Source organism: Corvus cornix, chromosome 3, assembly GCF_000738735.6.
Source record: "Corvus cornix cornix isolate S_Up_H32 chromosome 3, ASM73873v5, whole genome shotgun sequence".
NCBI classification, from domain to species: Eukaryota; Metazoa; Chordata; class Aves; order Passeriformes; family Corvidae; genus Corvus; species Corvus cornix.
In genome coordinates this window covers 113725013-113748802 of record NC_047056.1, presented here as the reverse complement: position 1 = coordinate 113748802, position 23790 = coordinate 113725013, and the positions used below count along the sequence as shown (strand labels likewise).

Sequence of the window (23790 nt, the reverse complement as noted above, 5' to 3'; positions counted from 1 at the left end):
TCCCAAGATCCCATCTATCCCTGCCCTCTGGCAGGGGGTGGAACTGGATGAGCTTTAAGGTCCCTTTCAACCCAAACCATTCCAGGATTCCATGCTAAAGGACACTCAGAATCCATTCAGAGGGATTTTTATGGAAGTCGGGGATGGAAAAGGGAGGAAAAGGGAAGGGAGACCCTTCCTGGAGTGCCAGGATTCCAAGTGAAGTCCCTTATTCCTTAAATTCCTTCTCAGAGAGGAGCTGGGTGTGAACGGATCCAATGTCAGGCTCCGGAGCCGGGCTGGGAGAGCTGGGAATGTCCAGTTGGAGAAGGAGCCAGGGAAACCTTGGAGCTCCTTCCCAAGCCTAAAGGGGCTCCAGGAGAGCTGGGATTTGGGAAAAGGGCTGGAGGGGCAGGAGGCAGGGAATGGCTTCCCAGTGGGAAAGGGGAGCTTGGGGTGGGATCTTGGGAAGGAAATCCCGGCTGGGAGGGTGGGGAGGGGCTGGGCTGGAATTCCCAGAGAAGCTGTGGCAGCCCCTGGATCCCTGGGAGTGTCCAAGGCCAGGCTGGAGCACCCTGGGATCGTGGGAGGTGCTGGGATTGGAATGGGATGGGATTTAAGCTCCCCTCCCACCCAAACCAGTCTGGAATTCAGTGATTCCATCCTGGGCTCTGGTGGTCCCTGTCCATGCTCGGATCAAACCAGATCCATTCCTGCTTTTCCCCATCCCGAACTTCCCACACTTTCCCAATCCAGGCTTCTCTGTGCACCCTCTGGATATCCCCGGCTGCCTCATCCCTTCAGACCAGGAGTAACGGGATCAAGGCAAGGCAGAGGACCCAGGTGGGAACACCAATACCCCTGTTCCCACAGATTCAGCGGAGACATGGATGCATGGATCCAGGAATGATGGGAATGTTGTCCGTTCCCCCTGGAGACCCACCTGAATGGCGGAATTGTTGTCATCGATGAGCGTGTCCGTCACCTCCAGCTGCCCTTCCGCCACCACCTTCTGCAGGACCATCCGGAACGTCCCGATGAGCCTGAGGAGCAAAGGACAGGAAATCCTGGGAGCTTTCACCCACCAGGATCTGGTTCTCACGGGAAAAGGGCTTTGCTGGCCAAGGCTCTGCTTCCCGTTTTCCTTAGGGAGAGGTGAGGTCCCAGATCAGGGCTCATCCGGGAGATGCTGGAAAACGGAGAAGGTGGGAGAGGAGCCGTTCCAAGGGAATGCTGTTGGGATAAGGAAAGAAGGGAGCCATCAGTCTTGAATTCCTGGGATGCAGCTGAGAGATCCCAAACCAGCCTTTTCCATCCGGAATGTCCTCAGTGTTTTCCATGCTAGTGACTCAAACAAGGACCAGGGACTGTCCCTCATCCGTCTGCACCGGGACATGGAACCACGGAATGCTTTGGGTGGGAATGGACCTTGGAGCTCATCCCATCCCGTCCGATTCCTTCCACGATCCCAGGTTGCTCCAAGCCCCATCCAATGAGACGAAGGAATTGTTCCCAGTATCCAACCTGAACCTCCCCTGAGGCCATTCCCTCTCCTCCTGTCCCTTGTTCCCTGGGAGCAGATCCCAATCCCATCTGGCTCCTCCCAGGGAACTGTGTCACGGGAAAAGGCCCCCCCGGAGCCTCCTTTGCTCCAGCCTGAGCCCCTTTCCCAGCTCCCTCAGCCGCTCCTGCTGCTCCAGCCCCTTCCCAGCTCCGTTCCCTGCCCTGGACACGCTCCAGCCCCTCCAGGTCCCTGCAGGACTTCCACCTCCATCCCTCATTTTCCACACTCCATGCATGGATCAATCCCAGCAGAGCCCTGTCTCCAAGGTGCCCTGCAGGACACGGAGCAGGGAAAGTTTTCCTTTGTTTACTCCGTAATTCTCAATCCGGAAGGATCAATGCATCCTATGGAAACCTCCTGCTTCTTCTCCAAGGTGGGGAGAAAGCTGCTGGATCCACCTGGATTTCAGGGTTTGGAGAACAACGTTATTCCCTGTTTGCCAGAGCAGCAGCTCTTTTGTTGTGGAAAGTACTCCTTGAGAAAAGGCCGGGGCTTATTCCATGGAATATCCTGAGTTGGAAGGGACCCACGAGGACCATCCAGGCCAATTCCAGCTATTCCTCAGGAGTGGAACCGGCAGGGCTCTGGATTCCTGCAGGTGTCCCTGTTTTTTAACCTGTTTGGAATCCCAAACATTCCCAGGTGTGGTGGTGGCTTCCCTGTTCCTCCTGGATCCAGGTGGATCCAGGAACTTTTGGCTCCCAGGTGCTCAATGCCCAGAGAGGCCTGAGGAAGGAACAGGAAATTCCTCCTGGAATGTCCCCCTGCAGAGCTGCTCCAGCTCCAGGATCCAACATCGGGATGTGGAGCTGATGGAGAGTCCAGAGGAGGCCATGGAGCTGCTCCGAGGGCTGGAGCTGCTCTGGAGCCGGGCTGGGAGAGCTGGGAATGTCCAGCTGGAGAAGGGAAGGATCCAGGGAATCTTTGGAGTCGCTTCCCGAGCCTAAACGGGATCCAGGAGAGCTGGAATTTGGGAAAGGGCTGGAGGGGCAGGAGGCAGGGAATGGCTTCCCAGTGGGAAAGGGGAGCTTGGGGTGGGATGTTGGGAACGAATTCCCGGCTGGGAGAGTGGGGAGGGGCTGGGCTGGAATTCCCAGAGAAGCTGTGGCTGCCCCTGGATCCCTGGGTTGGATGGGGCTTGGAGCACCCTGGGATCGTGGGAGGTGTCAGGGTTGGAACTGGATGATCCCAAAGGTCCCTTCCCACCCAAACCATTCCATGAATCCATGACAAAAGCAGGTAACTCAGAGCCATTCCAAGCCCTGCAGCAGAGGGCAGGGAGATTGGGAAGGAATTCCCGGCCGTGAGGGTCGGGAGGTCCTGGCACAGATTCCCAGAGAAGCTCCTCTCCTTCCTCGGATCCTTTCCCAGCCGCTTCCCCCAGCAGGATCCGAGCAAGACGGAATTAAATATTCAGGACTCGTCTGTGCAGCCGTTCAATTCCAAGTGTTCCATAATTCATCAGGGCCCTGCTCCCTCCCTTCCCCGGCACTTCTGCTGATGGAAAAAAGGGACATTTTCTGGGTCATCCGTAATTTTATCAGCCCGGAGCAGCAGCTCTGGTTTCCAACCCCAGCCAGGCCGGTTCCGTACCAGGAGCTCGCTCAAATCCCGGGATCAGGGAGTCTGGGATACTCCAAACCCCAGGACCCACCAGGCTTTGCCCTCGTGGTGCATCCCAACTTCCAGGGATGCCTCCTGCAATTCCAGGGACGCGGTGGCTGGGGTGATGGTGAATCCCCCGAATCCGGTCAGGCTTTGCCAGCACTGAAGTTTTCCAAAGGCAGGAATTCCACCTGTCTGTGCCAAGAGCATTCTCCAGTCCAGGAAATCCCATTTTCCCTCCTCTGCTCCCTCAGCCCTTGGATGCTGTTTGATCCATGGGCAAGTTCTGCTCCTGAAGCCAGGGAGAGGCTCTTTTTTGGGAATGGCATCATCCATCCATGCCTCCATCCATCCATGCCTCCATCCATCCATCCCTCCATCCATTCCATCCATTATCATGGATCCATCCCTCCATTCCGTCCATCCCTCCATCCATCCCTCCATCCATCCCTCCATCCATCCATCCCTCCATCCATTCCATCCATTATCATGGATCCATCCCTCCATTCCGTCCATCCCTCCATCCATCCCTCCATCCATCCCTCCATCCATCCCTCCATCCTCCCTGGGAACTGACAAGAGCCAAATCCTGGCACCTCCATCCTGGTTTGGTCCCCACTTCCAGACATCCCTGGAAAGGTGGGATAAGGAAAGCGGAGGGATTCCACAGCTTTTGGCCCCTTCCCAGGGAATTCTCCTGCTGAATCCTCATGGAAGTGTCCAAGGCCAGGTTGGACGGGGCTTGGAGCACCCTGGGATAGCGGAAGGTCTCCATTCCCATTTGGAACCAAATCCCTGCTTGGGCAATCCTGATTAATTCCAGCTGCTTCCTCTTGTGGCTCCCGCCTGGAGCTCGGAGCTTGCTCCGGAATGAGGAGCCGTTTTCCCTCTCCAGCCAAGTTGCAGCTTCATCCGGAATTGTGGGACTCCCTGGAATTAGAGCTTCCAAAATCGCTTCCCTCCTAATTATCCCCTTCACTCCACTTGCAGGAGCCCGTAATTGCTCCGGGTTCCTTTCCGCCTGGATAACCGGGAGAAATCCGGGACACTCCAGCTGCTCCAGCTCAGCAGCCTCCGGATAGTAAAAGTTGCCCCAGCCGAGTTTCTTCCGACTTTTCCTTCAGGAAAATTCCCATTAAATATAAATGGATTTTTCTTTGGGAGACAAGTGGAGTAGGATAACAAGGGAAGTCAGGTCCAGGTGTGGGAATATCCTGCCAGGCAATTAATTCGGGATGAGATTCCGGAAGCGGCAGTTTGGGTGCATTTGGCTCGGTGTCGCTCCGAGTTTTGATCCAGAAATGAAAAGTTCCACAAAATCCGACGTGGCCGGAGCAGAAGGGGCCCCACACGAGGGGCTGCAGGCAGGGATTGGGCACCGAGGATTCCGGCATGGAATCCTGGAATGGTTTGGGTGGGAAGGACCCTTAAATCCCATCCCATTCCAACTCCAACACCTTCCACTATCCCAGGCTGCTCCAAGCCCCGTCCAACCTTTCCTTGGACACTCCTGGGGATCCAGGGGCAGTCACAGCTTCCCTGGGAATTCCACCCCAGCCCCTCACAGGCAGGAATTCCATCCCAAAATCCCACGTAACTGCTCCGTGTGGGGAGGGCAGTTGGACAAGGGGGAACCCTCTGGCTCCGGAGTTCATTTTTCCCATTCTCCTGTTCCGGTACCGGATAATTTTCCGCGGATGAAACGAGGATCCCTCTGGAGACACGAAGGACTTGAGCCGTGCCAGGATCTCCATGGCTGGAGAAGAACAAAGGACAGGACCAAGCTCCGCTTCCATCCCGGAGACTCCGGGGATGGATTAAACCCTTCGGAATCCGGCTCTTTGTGTCCCTGCCGGGTAACGGAGCAGCTCCCGCCTCTTCTCCATGGGATCGGTTTTCCATAGGAAAATTCTCTGTGCCCCCTGCTCCGGGTTTGGAATGTGGCTTTGGGCCTTTGGCCGGATCCCATTGCTGCTCCAGAGGAAAACAGGGACACGGAGGAGACGGAACCCCCCGGAGCAAAAGCTCCTGGGTTTTGTGCACGCTCCTGAAGGATTGGGATCTCTTCCCAGTGTTATCCCTGTTTTCTGCACGAGGAAAATCTGCTTGGAAAGGCTGGTCCAGGCTGCCCCAGAACTTTGGGAACGGGAGCACAGGGATGATATTCCATAGCCACTGGATCACGGCTGCCTCTTGGATTTGTTCCTGGTTGTGCCTCCGCTTTTTTCTGGATCTTCCCCTCTCCTGAGTGTGACTCCCATTCCCACATCCCTCAGGAATGTCCCATTGCAGCTTTTCCTGCTCAAATCCCAAAAATTTGGGATCTCAGATTTCCTCCATCCAGCCTTTCCCAGGGCCCGAAACCACGGGAAAACATCCCAGGAATTTTCTCCCATCTTGGAGGGATTCTGAAGGTGTCCCAGGGGAGCATGGAAAACAACTGAATCCCAGCAGGATCCCGGTGTTCCCACCCAGCTCATCCCGCCTCACACCAGGATTTTCCGGGATGGGATCAGATGGATTATTCCATGCCACGGGAATCTCCTGGGTTTTCTGCAGGGTGTGGAGGCCCCACGATTTTTGATCCTTCCCTCGTGTGGAGCTTTTCCAGTGGGAATTTCCACAGGCAGAATGTGGCCCTGCCCTTCATCCGCCCGCACCTGGATGCTTTGGATGTGTCCTGGAGAGAATCCCAGCCTGGAGATTCCCAATCCAGGAGCTGGGGACAGGATTTTTGGGATGCCGGGGCCTGTTTGGAGGCTTAGGAGGCTTCTCCCTACATCCAACCCTGCCCTTTTCCTTGGATACTCAGCACCCTGGGAACACTCCCAGGGACCCTCCGGAGCCGGGATGAACCCGGCAGGATCCGGAGGCACCTGGATGAGGCCAAACAAGGATCATATTCCCGCTAATTGTCTGCTGCTGACGGCCACAGAGACAGGGAACAAAAGCAGCCCCTCGGATGCGACTCCCTCGTCATTCCGGAGGGTCTGGATCAGGTATCCCGCCTTTTTCCAGGCCTTTGATCAATGGCCTTCATCAGCCGCGTGTGAATTATTCACAGGGCGCCGGGATCAGCTTTCCCAGCCCCGCTGATCCCAACCTTCTCCCTCCTCTCCTCCTCCTCCAGCTGATTTGGGGGATGGGCCGGAGTTCCAGCACTGCTTTGGTTTGACGGGAATTCCTATCCCATATATTCCCGGCGTTCCTGGAGGGACGTTCCCAACCCTTTCCCTCCTCTCTCTTCCTCCTCTTCCAACTCAGTTCTGGACAGCCCACGGGATTTCTTTTCCCACATATTCCCTGCATTCCCGGAGGGATGTTCCCAACCTTCTCCCTCCTCTCCACTCTCCTTCTCCAGCTTCTTCCTGGATAAGAAGGATGGGCTGGAGTTCCATTACAGCCCCTCTTTAGTGGGATTTCTTTTCCCATTTATTCCTTGCACTCCTGGAGGGATGTTCCCAGAACCATCACAACCTCCTCTGACTTATTCCTGGACAAGGAAAATGGGCTGGAGTTCCAGCACTGCCTTGGTTTTGTGGGATTTCCTATTCCACATATTCCCAGCATTCCTGGAGGGATGTTCCCAGCACCAGCTCCTTTCTTCTCCTCCCCACCCTCCCAGCCAGGAATTCCTTCCCAAGATCCCACCCCAAGCTCCCCTTTCCCACTGGGAAGCCATTCCCTGCCTCCTCACCCTCCATCCTTTATCCCAAATCCCAAATTCCAGCTCTTCCAGAGCCCCTTTAGGCTCCAGGGGTCCTCATGGATCCATGTGGGAAGGGACCTTAAATCCCATCCCATTCCAGCCTCAACACTTTCCGCTATCCCAGGCTGCTCCAAGCCCTGTCCAACCTTTTCTTGGACACTTCCAGGGATGGGGCAGCCACAGAATCCCTGGACGCAATAAATCCAACACCTGCAGGATTTGGAAAATCTGGGAAAACACATTCCAGCATCAACTTCCACCTGGATAAGCCACCAGAAAATTCCAGTTTCCTTTAAAACACAGACATTTCATGGAAACAAACGGCACAACTCGGGGAAAAATTGGAGCTGAGCAGCACGGAATTCCTGGGGTGAATTCCTCACCCCCTGAGCTGCTCGCACGGCACTGGAAATTCCCAGGAAACTCCAACCGCTGCATTCCTCACCCTCCCGCCTCCGGACCAAACCGGAGCTGCCTCTTCCTGCGGGATAAGATCCAGATGGGATCCTTGGGAAGGGAGGACTCACCTGTTGGTGAAGACTTTGCTGTAGTTGAACACTTGGATCTCCAGGATCTCATTCCCGTCGATGTTGGTCGCCACCGGCCAGCGGAAAGTCTGGGAAAAGGAGGAGAGGGATGAGCCAGGATCGTTGTGGGAAAAGGAGGAGAGAGATGAGCGAGGATCGGTTGGGAAAAGGAGGACAAGGATGATCCAGGAGTTTTTTGGGAAAAGGAGGAGATGGATGACCAAGGATCAGTTGGGAAAAGGAGAGGGAAGAGCCAGGAGCATTCCAGGGAAAGGAGGAGAGGGATGAGCGAGGATCGGTTGGGAAAAGGAGAACAAGGATGATCCAGGAGTTTTTTGGGAAAAGGAAGAGAGGGATGAGCAAGGATCAGTTGGGAAAAGGAGGACAAGGATGATCCAGGAGTTTTTTGGGAAAAGGAAGAGAGGGATGAGGCAGGAGTGTTCCAGGGAGCTGCTGGGGGGGGGATGAGGATGGGAAAAGGCCTCTTTTCCCAGGAAAAAGGCATCAGGGCTGTTTCATAGGGATGTCGCTAAGGATGCGCCCAGAGCCAAATATTTTATGGATGCACACATGGAAAATATAAATCTAGACATTGGATGAGGATGGGAATATGGAGCCAGGCTGGGAGAGCTGGGAATGTCCAGCTGGAGAAGGGAAGGATCCAGGGAATCCTCGAAGTCACGTCCCGAGCCTGAAGGGGCTCCAGGAGAGCTGGAATTTGGGAAAGGGCTGGAGGAGCAGGAGGCAGGGAATGGCTTCCCAGTGGGAAAGGGGAGCTTGGGGTGGGATCTTGGGAAGGAATTCCCAGCTGGGCTGGAATTCCCAGAGAAGCTGTGGCTGCCCCTGGATCCCTGGCAGTGTCCAGGAAAGGCTGGAGCAGCCTGGGATCGCGGGAGGTGTTGGGGTTGCAATGGGATGATCCTTGGATTCCCTCCCCACCCAAAGCATTCCATAAAATAGAATCCCTTTCCTAATTTTTCTGCTTCCCAAGGCAAATCCCTCTTCCAGCCCAACCCCCTGAATTCCCGTTGGTTTCCCAAGCCCCAGAGCCTCCCAAATCCAAGCATCCCTCCTTCCCAAGCTGCTCCCGGTGCATCCCAGGCTGGGAATGTGCCGGAGGCAGCGGATCCGGGATCTCTCCCAGGAGCAGCAGAGCAGAACTGAAAACCACGGGAAGGGAATTTGCTCATCCAGCAAATTCCCAGGAAGGAACCCGTGCCTCTTCAGCACTTCCCCAGCCCTCATTCCCGAGCTATTTATTCCCGGTTTTAATTGTCTGCAGAGCCAAGGAAGCAAAGGAAAAATCACGGGAATATAAAAGGAAATGGGAAATGGTGCCAATGGATCCGGCACCGCTCTGGATCCTGCAGCAGGATTTATCCCAAGCTCTCCATGTGGGGACGGAATTCAGTCCTTCCCCTGCTTTTTCCTGGTTTTTTCCAATGGTTTTGATGCTCCAGGGATTGGATCCGGTGATAAAATCCCCCGGCAATCCCAAGATTATGGAACCAAGGAGTTGTTTGGGTTGGAAAAGCCCTCGGAGATCCCCAAATCCAAGAATTCCCAGCGCTGCCGAGGCCACCCCTGATCCATGTCCCCACATCCACACGGATTTCAATCCCTCCCGGAATGGGGGCTCCACCACTGGACAGCCCTTTGCAGGAAGGAATTCTTCGGGAATACCTCTCTGGCCTGAGGAATTGTCCTGTTCCCACTTTTCAGGCCTCTGCACCATCAGCCCTCAGCTCCTTTTCCCAGGCAGAGGAGGACAAAAATGGGAATTTTTCCAGCCAGGTTCCCTTGTCCCTGTCCGAGCTCCTTCCAAAGGGTCCCGAATGTGCTTTGGGGGCTCGAGATCCACCAAATCCAAGGAAATCCACTCCAAATCCAAGGAAAGGCAGAGAAAGTGCCTGCGATTGTGGGGAGCCATGTCCAGGGATTCGGTAAAGTTTGGGATTGTGTTTGCCAAAGGAAAAGGGGGAAAATAAGTCTGGAAAAGTCACAGGTTGATCCACGGGGTTTTCCACATGCTGGGAAAAAACCAACAGGGAAGGCCCTGGCACAGAATTCCCAGAGAAGCTGTGTCTGCCCCTGGATTCCTGGAAGTGTCCAAGGAAAGGTTGGACGGGGCTTGGAGCACCCTGGGATCGGGAATTCCCTGCCCATGGAATGGGATGGGATTGAAGTTCCCTTCCCACCCAACCCATTCCATGCTTCCATGGTTTGTGTTTCCTGGGATTGATGTGAGCAGCTCATCCCTCAGGGCCTGTTCGAAATTATCCCAGAAAACTGCAGCTCCACGGAATTCGGGCTCCTTCATTCCCGGAGATTTCCTTCCCTCCCGAGCTGTGGCAGATCTCCAGGAAAAGCCCCTCCAAGGTTAAACTCTTCGGGACGCAGCACGGAACGCAAACATTCCTGATTAACTGGGGAGCTGTGCGCAGCCTCTGGAATAGCCGGCAGGCTCCGGAGCAGCCGAGGATTTGCAGAGCTCGTTGAGGAAGGAGGGAAAATAATTGGAAAAGAAACGGAGCGAAACCAAACAAATGGAAACCACCGGGGCTTGAAATCCAAATCCTGCCTGGAGGCGGCCCCTGATTCATGGGAAGCGGTGGCAGGAAAAGAGGGAATTGCCGTGGATTTTTCCAGCTCTGAGATCACAGAATCCAGGGATTATTGAGGTTGGAAAATCCCTCTGGGATCATCAAATCCAAGCTGTGGCCGATCCCCACCGGAGCCCCAAGTGCCACATCCAGGAATTCCTTGGAAACCTCCAGGGATGGGGACTCCAAACCTCCCCAGAAGCCCCTTCCAAGGCCTGGCCGCCCTTTCCCTGAGGAATTGTTCCCAAAATCCAACCTCCCTGGCACAGCCTGAGGCCGTTTTCCCTCATCCCGTCCCTGTTCCCTGGAATCAAAGCTCGATCCCACCCGGCCGCCACCTCCTGCTCCAGGATTTGGGATCTGCCATGGATAATCCAGGTGGTTTGAACTTAAAACATTCCCAGGTATTCCCTGTGCCAGCACGAGGGTGGTGATTCCCTGGATATTCCCCCAGCGGGAAGGATTTGATCCTCTGGGTCTGGGAATGCCTCCACGGCATCGAACACGGAGCCTGTGGCTGCTCCAGGAGGGAATCGCTTCCCTAAAAAAAACCTGGAATTCCAGGCTGGACACAGCTCCTGAGCCAACACGATCCAAACCATTCCCAAACAGAGCTTTCCAACGGCACGTGGTGAATGAGGGGGGAAAATCCCACAGGGTGGGAGATGGAATTTGATGTGGCTTGGAGAGGAAAAAATTCCCAAAATTATGGGATGTTCCAACCCTGTAAGTGTTCATGGGCTGGTTTGGGTGGGAAGGGACCTGAAATCCCATCCCATCCCATGGGCACGGACATCTCCCACCATCCCAGGGTGCTCCAAGCCTTTTCCTTGGCCACTTCCTGGGATCCAGGGGCAGCCACGGCTTCTCTGGGAATTCTGTGCCAGGGCCTCACTCTGAAGGAAAAAGAAGGAATTTCAAGGGGAAAAAATCCGACTTTTTCCTCCTGAGAGGAGGAACAATGGAGCCAAAATCCCAGCCGGATTTTCCCAGCGTGGATGAACAAATTTTCCTGAAATTTCAGCAGAAAACGTGGAAATTTTTGTGGTTTTCATTTATTCCCCCTTTGGAAAATGCCGTAGGGATTTTCCCACCTGTGTCCAGCCAGGAATCCCATTTGGGCCCTGCCAGGAAAAACCTTGGAGCAGACAACAAGGGTGGCAACAATAACTGGGAATAGGGATTTCACCGGGACTGGGAATCCTGGGAAAGCAAAAGGGATTTATGGGATAAAAGGATGGAAAAGTTCTCCCACCTCGTCAAACTTGGCCTCGTCCTCGCAGTTTTCCAGCACTCGGGTGTAGAAGGAAAGCCCTGGAGAGGGAAAAAGAGGGACAACAGTTGCATGAAGGTGTGGGAGAGCCTGGGATTTTGGGATCTGCGGGTTGGGAACAGCCGGAAGGAAAATTCCGCCTGAATCCCATCTCCTGAGAGAGGCCCCTCGATCCTGTGGGACCTCCCTGCTCCAGCCCTTCCCAATCCAGGAGCATCCCAACTTTTCCTGACGGCGGAATCTTTATCCGCCAGTTCTCCAGGAGGTATCCACGAGCGACATCCCTGATTTTCCAGCCCCATTCCCGAGAGGAAGCCTCTCCTGGCAGCTCATTACGATCCATCTGTGATCCATTAACTCCCGGCTCCCTAATTACCCCGACACAAACGCAATTAAGCCGGACTCCAAGTGGGAACTCCCATGGGAAAGTGACTCTGGAAGAGCTCCGATCCTGCTGGAGCTTCCCAAAAAACGGGCTAGGTAATGAAAATTCCCCGTTTTCCTGCATTTTCCCTGAAGCCAGGCTGAAAAGCCGGAATTCCCGGAAAATCCTGGAGTCATCCCAGCTTTGTTTCCATGTGCGGAGCGAGGAGGGGGAGAAATGGAACCGCGACAGATCCGGGAGCCCTTTGGAGCCACTAAAATTCAATCCCATTCCCAAACCCCTGATGGAAAACTGGGAGAATCCTAAAGGCAAAGCTGAACCCCCCCCAGATCCCCACAGGGCACAGGGATCCCCTTGGGAATGTGGGAGTCAAATCCAAGGCTGTGGATGGAGAGGAAGCCCTGAAATTCCGGGATGGGAGTGGATTTTGGCCACAGAATCCATCTTTTCCCTCCACTTCCCGAGCAGGATCCACTCTCCCCCCTCCCTGGCTGCTCCCATGGATCCGGAATTCCATTTGTGCCTCAGTTTCCCTGGTTTGGAAAACACTGCAGCTCCCAGGATTCCCGGAAGAGGAGGAGCAGCGTCATCCCAAGGCCTTCCCACGTGGTGTCAGCCTCGGGAATGCTTCATCCCGGATTTCACTCCTTCCTCTCCCACCTGAGCCTGGGAGCTCCGCCGGATCCCTCGGGATGCGCTGCCGGAGGGAGAAGCTGGATGGGGCTGGCATCGGGAAGGGAATCCCTGTGCCAGGCTCGGGGATCCAGGAAAACCAGAGGAATGAGGAAAATCCAGCCGGGAGCTGGGAGAGGGCTCCTCATCCCATGGCCAAGGCTCCAAAGCTTTTCCAGAGGCGCTGGAAAAGGGCGGGAAGCTCTTCCCAATGGATTTTGGGACTGAGATCCAACCGGACACATTCCAGGCCTGGAATTCCAGGTCAATGTGCCTGGAATCCATCCTATCCCATCCCAGGGCAGGACAGGGCCCTGGTTAAGGAAGGAATCACGGAATTACTTCTCTTGGAAAAGCCTCTGGGAGCCAGCCCAACATTCCCTGATCCGTGTCCCCGAGTGCCGCATCCCCAGGGATTTCAATCCCTGCCGGAATGGGGATCCCGCTGCCCTGGGCAGCCGTGCCGGGGCTGGACAGCCCCTTGCAGGCAGGAATTGTTCCCAAGGAATTATTCCCAAGGAATTATTCCCCTGGGGGCCGGGATGGGGCTCAGGGCACCGTCTGTTTAATCCAAGCGCCAGAATTCCCTCAGGGATTTTAAGGAATTGCTTGGGGAGAGGACGAGGAGCCAGCAGGACTGAGCTGCCCGGCATTCCCAAACTTTCATGGAGCGAGGGGGCAGCAGAGCATTCCCAAAGACATGGAATGAGGGAGGAGCTCTCAGGCGGGTTGGAATGGGATGAGCTTGAGGATCCCTTCCATCCCAAATCATTCCACGATCCCAAGAGGATGGAAAACTCCCATCTTTCTGTTCCTGCTGCTGTTGGGATCCACGGTGTGGATGATCCCTAAGGATCATCCCGCTTATTTACCCGGACGGATTATTCCCATCCCCTCATCCCGAACCAGCTCCTGTGTCCCACGGAACGTTCCGGCCCAGATTCCAGCCCGGATTCCAGCCCCAGAGCTCTCCCACATCCCAAAATGTTCCGGCTGCCCATCCAAGAGGTTCCCGGGGATCATCCCCGGAATTCCCCGTCCCTATGGAGCTGCTCCCTCGGTTTCCCTTCGGATACCAGGAATTTGGGAAAGATGCTGAGAGCCTTTGGAGCCGATCTTTCCCCTGCGGATCCGAGGTTTGCTGCAGCTTTGGAACCGGGAATGAGCAGGGAATGAGCCCAAATCCTTCTCCGGGCGCGTGCGAGGGATGGATCCATCCTGATCCGCTTCCCCGCTGCCTTCCCCGATCCAACCGCACCGGGAATGGCTTCCCAATCCAACCCCACCTGGAATCGTTTCCTGATCCAACCGCACCGGGAATCGCTTCCCGATCCAACCCCACCTGGAATCGTTTCCCGATCCAACCCCACCTGGAATCGCTTCCCGATCCAACCCCACCTGGGATCGCTTCCCGATCCAACCCCACCTGGAATCGCTTCCCAATCCAACCGCACCGGGAATCGCTTCCTGATCCAACCCCACCTGGGATCGCTTCCTGATCCAACCCCACCTGGAATCGCTTCCTGATCCAACCCCACCTGGGATCGCTTCCCGATCCAACCCCACCTGGGATCGCTTCCTGATCCAACCGCACCGGGAATCACTTCCTGATCCAACCCCACCTGGAATCGCTTCCCGATCCAACCCCACCTGGAATCGTTTCCTGATCCAACCGCACCGGGAATCGCTTCCCGATCCAACCCCACCTGGAATCGCTTCCCGAGCTGCTTCCAGCCCCTTTTAGCAGCTGGATTTTCCTGGCCAGGGCCTGGATGAGCCTGGGAAGAGGAATTCCCACCTGGAAGCACCAGGGAGATCAGCTTCATCCCAGCGTGACGCTCAATCCCCCTTTCCACAGGAACTCACGGAAGGAAAAGACCGGGAAAGAACCTCTGGACCCTGATCCGACTGTCCTGGAAGGCGACGCCGAGTTCCTTCCTTGGAATTCCATCCCGGAATGGTTTGGGTGGGAAGGGACCTTGAATCCCATCCCGTTCCAGGGACACCTCCCACTATTCCAGGCTGCTCCAGCCTTTCCAGGGATTCTCTGGGAATTCCAATCCAGCCCCTCCCCACTCTCCCAGCCAGGAATTCCTTCCCAAGATCCCACCCCAAGCTCTCCTTTCCCAGTGGGAAGCCATTCCCTGTATCCTGTCCTGGGATGGATCCTGTCCGTCCCACAGGGAATTTGGGCCGGATTCGGGACCGGGAATGTTCCAAACTGGAAATTTGGGATCTCCCAGGGCTCACTGGGAAAATCCAAGGTGGCTTTTCCCGCCCTGCATCCCATTCCCGCTGCTGGGATTGCTCCAGGCTCCGAGTTAGCCGGGAATTCCGCCTCTTCCCGGGGATTTTCTTGGCGCTGGGAAGCAGCACAGGGAACTGAGGGTTAATTGGCCCTGGTTAATGATCCCAAGGTCGTTAAGAGCAGGGAAAGCTGATCCAGGCCGGCCATGGAATTCCTGGAATTTCCCCCGCTTCCCTGAGCTGGGATCGCTCTTGCTGCCCTCATCCCACTCCGCCTCCATGGATTCCCAGCCGCTGGAAGAGGGATCCGGCCCCAGCCGGGATCCCATCCCGAGCCTTTCCCAAGCCTTGGAAAAGCTCCGGCAGCTCCCGAACTTCCACATCCCCGGGAGAATTGTTCCTCCTTCCCGTGGAAATCTTTGGAGCTGCTGCGGATCCCGGCGGGAATCGGAAGCTGCGGAATCCTCGGGAGAAATCCCGGCTGATCCCGGATCCCAGACCAGGATTCCTTCGGGATCTCTCCTTGGGACCCTCGGTCCTCCAAAGCCGTGATCCCACAGCCGGATTCCAGCTGGGACACGATCCCGGCTCCCGGCGGGAATTTCACCCTGGGAATTCACCCCCTTTTCCCTGGAGGAACCCGTGGGGAGGGGACCCCCAAAAGAGCCGCTTTGGGGTCGTGCGTGGGGAAACCGAGGCAGGGATGGATGCTGGGACTCCCCGAATCCTGATCCCCAAATCCTGTCCCCGAATCCCACCCCCCAAATTCCGGGTCCCCAGATCCTGACCTCCAATCCCGTCCGCCAAATCCTGTCCCCAACATCCCACTCCCAAATTCCTGTCCTCAAAATCCCGCTCCCAAATTCCTGCCCTCAAATCCTGACCCCAAACCTGCCCCCAAAAATCCTGCTCCCAAATCCCACCCCCCAATCCTGCTCCCCCAAATCCTGCCCCCCTAAAATCCTGCTCCCCAAATCCCGATCCCTCAAATCCTTCTCCCCCAATTCCTGCACCCCAAATCCCGCCCCCACAAAATCCTGTCTCCCCAAAATCCTGTCCCCCAAATCCCACTCCCCACATACTGATCCCCCAAAATCCTGCATCCCAAATCCAGCAGCCCCCCAAAATCCTGCCCCCCATATCCTGCACCCAAATCCTGCTCCCAAAATCCTGTCCCTCAAATCCCACTCCCCAAATCCTGCTCCCAAAATCCCAAATTCCTGCCTCCAAATCCTCCCCCTCGAGCCCTGCCCCTCAAATCCCGCTCCCCAAAATCCTGTCCCCAAAATCCCGCACCCCAAATCTCGTTCCCCAAATCCTGTCCCCAAATCCTTTCCCTGAAATCCTGCTCCCCAAATCCTGCTCCCCCAATTCCTGCTCCCCCAATTCCTGCTCCTCAAAACCTCACCCCCAAATCCCGCTCCCCCAAATCCTTCTCCCCCAATTCCTGCTCCCCAAATCCCTCTCCCCCAATTCCTGCTCCCCAAATCTTGCTCCACTAATCCTGTCCCCACATTCCGGCGGCCCAAATCCCGATCCCAAATTCCCGTCCCCGCTCCCGGTACCCCGGAACGCCGCCTTGGCGATGCGGTCGCCTTTGCCGCGCAGGCCGGAGACGGAGCGGAGCTGCAGCACCAGAGCCATGGGGGGACCCTGCGGGGGGCTCGGGACGGAGCCGGGGGGCGCCGGGGCGGGCTCGGGGAGGTCCCGGTGCGGATCGAGGTGCTCGGGGCGGTCCCGGCGCGGTCTCGGAGCAGAGCCCGGGGCGGTCCCGGCGCGGTTCGAGGTGCCCGGGGCAGTCCCGAGGCGGTCCCGGTGGCTGATGCGATCCAGCTGCGCTGCCCGGTGCTCGGTGCAGAGCTCGGGGTGGTGCCGGGGCGGTCTCGGAGCGGAGCCCGAGGTGGTCCCGGGGCGGTTCCGGTGCAGAGCCCGGTGAGGTGCCCGGAGCCTGATGAGGTCCCAGTGCCGTCCCGGTCCGGTCTCGGAGCCGGTGCCGCGCTCCGGAGCTCAGCTCGGTGCGGTGCCGGTGCCGGTGTGGTCTCGGTGCCGGTGCCGCGCTCCGGAGCTCAGCTCGGTGCGGTCTCGGTGCCGGTGCGGAGCTTCCCCCGCTGCCAGCGCTGAATTATTCAGCAGCGGGGCCGCCCCTCCCCTCCCTCGAACCCCTCCCACCCCTCCCTTCCCTTCCCTCCCTCCTTCTCCTTCCCTTCCCTTCCCTTCCCTAAATCCCTTCCCTAAATCCCTTCCCTTCCCTTCCCTTCCCAGCCGCGGGAGGCCGGGAATGGGGAAACTGAGGCACGGCTCCACGAGGCTGCAACCTCAGCATAAGGGCGAGCACCCCCCGCCCGCCCTTCCCAAAATTCCCGGGAATGTCGCGGAGGAGCTGAGCCGGCCCCGCCTCTGTTGGGAAGAGCGAACCCAGGTGAGCGTCAGCGCCAGAGGGAGAGGAGCGAGCGGGAAAGCTCCGGGAATCCTGGAATTCTTCGGGCTGGAAAAGCCCAACCGCCCCCCCCCCCCCCCTTCAGGCCACCACTGATCCATGTCCCCCCAAATCCACAGGGATCTGAAATCCCTCCAGGAATGGGGACCCCAGCCCTGCCCTGGGCAGGATGAGGGGGTCGGGAATTCTCTTGGTGTCCCGAGAACAGAGGGAGGGACCCCAAGGAAAAGCGGGAGCGATGAGGATGGAGCCGCTGGAATGCGGGGAGCGGGGCTGGGAGGAGGCGGCTGCTCCTGGAATCCGGGAATTGTGGAATTGTTGAGGCTGGGGAAATTGCTGAGGTTGGGATAAACCACCCCAAAATGGGGGTGCAGCCCTGCAACGGCCCCAAAAATGGGATAAATCACCCCAAAACGGGGGTGCAGCTAAGCAAAAATCCCAAAAATGGGATAAATCACCCCAAAACGGGGGTGCAGCTATGCAAAAGTCCCAAAAATGGGATAAATCACCCCAAAACGGGGGTGCAGCCCTGCAACAGCCCCGAAAATGGGATAAATCACCCCAAAGTGGGGGTGCAGCCATGTAACAGCACCAAAAATGGGATAAATCACCCCAAAGTGGGGGTGCAGCCCTGCAACAGCCCCAAAAATGGAATAAATCACCCCAAAGTGGAGTGCAGCCCTGCAACGGCCCCGAAAATGGAATAAATCACCCCAAAGTGGGGGTGCAGCCCTGCAACAGCCCCAAAAATGGGATAAATCACCCCAAAACGGGGGTGCAGCCCTGCAACGGCCCCAAAAATGGGATAAATCACCCCAAAGTGGGGGTGCAGCCCTGCAACGGCCCCAAAAATGGGATAAATCACCCCAAAGTGGGGGTGCAGCCCTGCAACAGCCCCGAAAATGGGATAAATCACCCCAAAGTGGGGGTGCAGCCCTGCAACAGCCCCAAAAATGGGATAAATCACCCCAAAGTGGGGGTGCAGCCATGTAACAGCACCAAAAATGGGATAAATCACCCCAAAACGGGGGTGCAGCCCTGCAACGGCCCCGAAAATGGAATAAATCACCCCAAAGTCGGGGTGCAGCTCCCCCAGTGAGGTCCCTGGGGGAGGAGCGGGCACTGTCCCAGAGACCCCAAAGTGCCCCAGACCCCAAATTCCCCCCAGACCCCAAAGCGCCCCAGACCCCAAATCCTCCCCATCCCAGGAGGCTCCCGGGCCGTTCCCACCTATGAATCCATGGGATTTGTGTTTTTCGGGAGTTCTGCCCCATCCCGGGAGGGTCCCCAGGGCGTGGATCCAGCGGGATCCCGGGATGGGGACATTTCCTTGGCTCTGTCCCTCCTTCTGTCCCCGCACCTCGTTCCCGGCCCTTTCTCTGCCTTTTCCCGTCCCTCTCTCCCGCATTCCCTGTTCCATAAAATCCACATTTCCCGCTCCGGAATTCCAGCGATTATTTGGGATCATTTCAAGAAAATCCATGGTTTTGGCTTTGGCTCCCGGGCTCGTTGGCTCCGGAATTCCGGTGATTATTTGGGATCATTTCAATACCGGACCGGAACGAGCCCCCCCCAGAACGAGGCCAAATCCCAAAATAAACCCCAAAACCGGGATAAACCCCCCCAAACAGGAGGGGGAATTCTCTGGGAATTCCAGCCCAGTCCCTCCCCACCCTCCCGGCCGGGAATTCCTTCCCCAAATCCCACTTTCCAGGATGAAACGATTCCTTTCCATGATTCCCCCGCCTCCAATCCCTGCTCCAGCGCTGCCATCCCGAAATTCCAGCGGCTGCGATCGGGAGGGATCTCCCGCTGCGGATCCCACACGAACGGGGAATCGCCGAGCGCCGGGACACCGGGAATGGATCCCACCGGGAATGGATCCCACCGGGAATGGATCCCACCGGCAATGGATCCCGGGGCGGGCGGGCAGGGGTGGCTGGGATCTTGGGAAGCGATTCCTCCCTCCGGGAGCTTCCAGGGACGCAATTCCCGAGCTCCTGGGGCCCCCTAAAGGCCCGCATTGGGAGCGAGCCCGGGAGTGGGAAAAATCCACGGAAAGGCCCCAAAATCCCTCCCTTGGAATCTCAGATGGGAGCGCGGAGCCGGCCCGGATCCAAAGGGGGATTCGGGATCGCCCGTTCCAGGTGGGAACATCCCCGAAGCCCAAAAGGAGCTCCGGGATCAGATCCCGGCCCTGCCTGGCCGGGGCAGCGCTGAGATTCCGCCCTTCCCGTTAAAGATCCCACAGAATTCCCGGATCCCCGGGGGTTTTCCTGCATTTCCCTCCTCTTCCCTGCTTTTTCCCAGCTTTTTCTTCCTCTTTTTGTTTCATTTTTCTTTGTCTTTCCCCCTTTTTTTTGGCCTTCATTCCCACCTTTCCCTTCTTTCCCCTTTTCTCCCCTTCTCCTTCTCTTTTCCTCATTTTCCTTCACTTTCCCCCATTTTTCCTTCACTTTTCCCCATTTTCCTGCTGTTTTCCTTCATTTTTACCCCTTTCCCTCAGTTTTCCCTTTGCTTTTTTCCCATTTTTCCTTTGCTTTTCTCCATTTTCCTGTCTTTTTTCCCCTCCATTTTTCCCCTTTTCCCTCAGTTTTCCCTTTGTTTTTCCCCATTTTCCCGGTGTTCCCGACCCCCAAATCCCCCCCAATTTGGGGTTTCCCCAAAACCCCCCCCGATGCGCTGGGGGGAGGGGGAAAATGGGGAACACCGGGAAAAATGGGGAAAACAAAGGGAAAACTGAGGAGAAAGGGTAAAAATGAAGGAAAACAGCAGGAAAATGGGGAAAAGCAAAGGAAAAATGGGAAAAAGAGAGGGAGAAGGGGAGAAAAGGGGAAAGAAGGGAAAGGTGGGAATGAAGGCCAAAAAAATGGGGGAAAACGAAGAAAAATGAAACAAAAAGAGGAAGAAAAAGCTGGGAAAACGCAGGGAAGAGGAGGGAAATGCAGGAAAACCCCCGGGGATCCGGGAATTCTGTGGGATCTTTAACGGGAAGGGCGGAATCTCAGCGCTGCCCCGGCCAGGCAGGGCCGGGATCTGATCCCGGAGCTCCTTTTGGGCTTCGGGGATGTTCCCACCTGGAACGGGCGATCCCGAATCCCCCTTTGGATCCGGGCCGGCTCCGCGCTCCCATCTGAGATTCCAAGGGAGGGATTTTGGGGCCTTTCCGTGGATTTTTCCCACTCCCGGGCTCGCTCCCAATGCGGGCCTTTAGGGGGCCCCAGGAGCTCGGGAATTGCGTCCCTGGAAGCTCCCGGAGGGAGGAATCGCTTCCCAAGATCCCAGCCACCCCTGCCCGCCCGCCCCGGGATCCATTGCCGGTGGGATCCATTCCCGGTGGGATCCATTCCCGGTGGGATCCATTCCCGGTGTCCCGGCGCTCGGCGATTCCCCGTTCGTGTGGGATCCGCAGCGGGAGATCCCTCCCGATCGCAGCCGCTGGAATTTCGGGATGGCAGCGCTGGAGCAGGGATTGGAGGCGGGGGAATCATGGAAAGGAATCGTTTCATCCTGGAAAGTGGGATTTGGGGAAGGAATTCCTGCTCCTGCAGAGCTGGGGGAGGCCCCTTGTCCATAAAACCATGGAATTGTTGAGCTTGGAAAAGCCCTCGGAGCCCGTGGATCCAACCATTCCCGGCACTGCCGGGGCCACCCCGGTTCCAGCTCCCACCCCAAATCCACAGGGATTTCGATCCCACCGGGAATGGGGGCTCCAGCCCCGCCCCGGGCAGCTGGAAGGGCTGGAAAACCTTTCCAGGCAGGAATCGTTCCCAAAATCCAACCTGGACCTCCCTTGGTGCAACGCCCAGGATCCAAATCCCATCCGAAAATCCCTGGGAATCCCGGTGCGCTTTCCATCAAATCACCAGCCTGGAGTCGGGCACCGGCTCGGAGAGAGATTCCTGCAGGAAAACATCGCCAGGAAAACCATGGAAAGGGAAATTCCTCATGGAATTCGCATCACGGAGAGGTTTGGGTGGGAAGGGCCCTTAAATCCACCCCCATTCCATGGGCTGGGACACATTCCCTGATCCCAGGCTGCTCCAGCCCGGCCCGGGAACGCTTCCAGGGATCCGGGGGCAGCCACAGGATCTGCAGGATTTGGGATTTGCTCCCAAGTCTGATCCAGCTTTTCCTCCCGGGGATCCGCGGGGTTGCTGGGAGAGGGTTTGGGAAGGGATTTTGGGGCTCTTTTCCTGCTCCACATTCCCAAAAAACCAGCTCGGATCCCGACTGCTTCCGTGTTCCCTCCCGGCTGGATTTCCTCGTCTCCAAGGGCTTTTCCCACCTCAACAATTCCATGATTCCATGGGATGGGTTTGACCTCCGCTGGCACCAGAAGTCATTCCCGTCTCCGGAGCAGCTTTTATCCCGTTTTAATCGCTTTAAATCCCGTTTTTCCTCTCTCGTTCCTCTTTTCCAGCAGAATCCCGCAGGGCGAGGCTCCCCCGTGCCGGAATCCAACCCGGACCCATCCCAGAACAAATCCATGGATGGAAACGAGGAGGAGGAAAAGCTCCGAACGCTCGGTCCCGCTGGAATCTCCCGAAATCCAGTGAAATATTTCCACTTTTTCGCCTTTCCTGGGATAAAGGACAAATCCTGGCCCTTCCCTTCATCCCGGATTGTCATTCCCTGCTCCCACCGAGCCGCGGCCGAGGAGTTTGGGATCATCCCAGACTCTCCGTGCCTCAGTTTCCCTGAGGATTCAGCGCTCCTCTCCCCATTCCCGGGGTTTTGGATGCTCCTGCCGGCCGGGAATTGGGAGTGGAAGGATGGGAATTCCCTGGAGCTGGGACACGGATCCGCCTCGTTCCCTCCGGGAAGGAATTCCAGGGGGAAACTCCGCCCTTTTCCACCTGGGGGGACGCTCCTGCTTCTCTTCCCTGGGGATATTCCAGCCCCTGCTTCCCCCGGGAATGTTCCGGCCTCGGTTTTCCCTCTCCCGGTTCCGCCGGGAATATTCCAGCCCCGATTCCTCCGGGAATATTCCAGCCCCGATTCCTCCTCTCCCTGTTCCCCCGGGAATATTCCAGCCCCGATTCCGCCTCTCCCGGTTCCCCCGGGAATATTCCAGCCCCGATTCCTCCGGGAATATTCCAGCCCCGATTCCGCCTCTCCCGGTTCCCCCGGGAATATTCCAGCCCCGATTCCTCCGGGAATATTCCAGCCCCGGTTCCTCCTCTCCCCGTTCCCCCGGGAATATTCCAGCCCCGATTCCTCCTCTCCCCGTTCCCCCGGGAATATTCCAGCCCCGATTCCTCCGGGAATATTCCAGCCCCGATTCCGCCTCTCCCGGTTCCCCCGGGAATATTCCAGCCCCGATTCCTCCGGGAATATTCCAGCCCCGGTTCCTCCTCTCCCTGTTCCCCCGGGAATATTCCAGCCCCGGTTCCTCCTCTCCCCCGTTCCCCCGGGAATATTCCAGCCCCGATTCCTCCTCTCCCCGTTCCCCCGGGAATATTCCAGCCCCGGTTCCGCCTCTCCCCGTTCCCCCGGGAATATTCCAGCCCGGGTTCCCCCCTGCCCCTGCCCTGATTTCCCGAGGGATGCTCCTGCCCCGGTTCTCCCTGGCCCGGTTCCCCCGGGATGTGCTCCTGTCCCGGTTTCCCCTCTCCGGGTATTCCCAGCAGATTCTCCTCCCCATTTTTTCCCGGGGGACGCTCCTATCCCGGTTCCCCGTGTCCCGGTACTCCCGGCAGATGTTCCCGCCGCGTTTTTCCCGGGAGATGCTCCTATCCCGGTTTCCCCTATCCCGGTATCCCCGGGAGATGCTCCCGGCCCGGTACCCCCGGTTCCTGTCCCGGTACCTCCGGGATGTGCTCCTATCCCGGTTCCCCCTATCCCGATCCCCCCTGGGACATGTCCCTGCCCCGTTTCTCCCGGGAAATCCCCGTTTCCTATCCCGGTTCCCCTTATCCCGGTAACTCCGGGAGATTCTCCTCTCCCGTTTTCCCCTTATCCCGTTCCTGCCCCGTTTCTCCCGTGGGACGCTCCATTCCCGCTTCTCTCTTCCCCTGCCCCTCTCCCGGCCCGGGGCGGGCGCTGGAGCGGCGGGGGGAGCCCGGCCCCGGTGGGACGGAGGGAGGGAAGGGGCGGAGGATCCCGGCCCCGGTGGGACGGAGGGAGGGAAGGGGCGGAGGATCCCGGCCCCGGTGGGACGGAGGGAGGGAAGGGGCGGAGGATCCCGGCCCCGGTGGGACGGAGGGAGGGAAGGGGCGGAGGATCCCGGCCCCGGTGGGAAGGAGGGAGGGAAGGGGCGGAGGATCCCGGCCCCGGTGGGACGGAGGGAGGGAAGGGGCGGAGGATCCCGGCCCCGGTGGGAAGGAGGGAGGGAAGGGGCGGAGGATCCCGGCCCCGGTGGGACGGAGGGAGGGAAGGAGGGAAGGGGCGGAGGATCCCGGCCCGCTCCCGTTCCCCGCCTACAAAAGGCTCCGGGCCGGGCGGGCCCCGCTCCCAGCGCCGGGACCCCGCACCCATGGGCGGCTGCCGGGCCCCTCCGCGCCCCCGCGGAGCCGCCGCCGCTCAGCCCCGGGGGTCCCCTCGCCGTCCTCGGCCTCCTGTCCCGGCCACCTCCGGGGCGCAGCCCGGGGACTGAGGGAAATCCCGGGGACTGAGGGAAATCCCGGGAAGAGACCACGGGAAGAGCTCGGGCCGCGCGGGTGAGTGCGGACAGCGGGGACCGGGAGCGCCGGGAGCGGGGCTGGAGGAGCCGCCGAGCCCCGGGGGGTGCGCGGGGAGGGAGAGGCTCCGGTCCCGGTTCCCCCCGGGAATGCTCCAGTCCCGAAT

General features: G+C 57.9%; 2 protein-coding genes across 2 annotated transcripts in view; one reads left to right on the top strand and one right to left on the bottom strand.

The window, feature by feature from the left end:
- The window catches only part of OTOF (otoferlin), a 79109-nt gene extending 62901 nt beyond the window's left edge, over positions 1–16208 (bottom strand). The window contains 4 exon segments of the mRNA XM_039569728.1: positions 923–1022; positions 7385–7473; positions 11243–11301; positions 16130–16208. Of these exon segments, the coding sequence (XP_039425662.1) occupies positions 923–1022; positions 7385–7473; positions 11243–11301; positions 16130–16208 (327 nt within the window).
- Positions 16209–16787: 579 nt separating this feature from the next.
- On the top strand, positions 16788–23079 carry LOC120411812 (leucine-rich repeat extensin-like protein 3). Its single transcript, XM_039570130.1, has 2 exons — positions 16788–16983; positions 21428–23079. Exon 2 carries the CDS (start codon positions 21777–21779, stop codon positions 22926–22928), a length of 1152 nt encoding a protein of 383 aa, XP_039426064.1. The 5' UTR covers positions 16788–16983; positions 21428–21776; the 3' UTR covers positions 22929–23079.
- The last annotated feature ends 711 nt before the right edge of the window (positions 23080–23790 follow it).

Bases quoted from the DNA above. Each gene is read 5' to 3' on its own strand.
- LOC120411812 (XM_039570130.1), top strand. From the start codon at position 21,777: ATGGGAATTCCCTGGAGCTGGGACACGGATCCGCCTCGTTCCCTCCGG.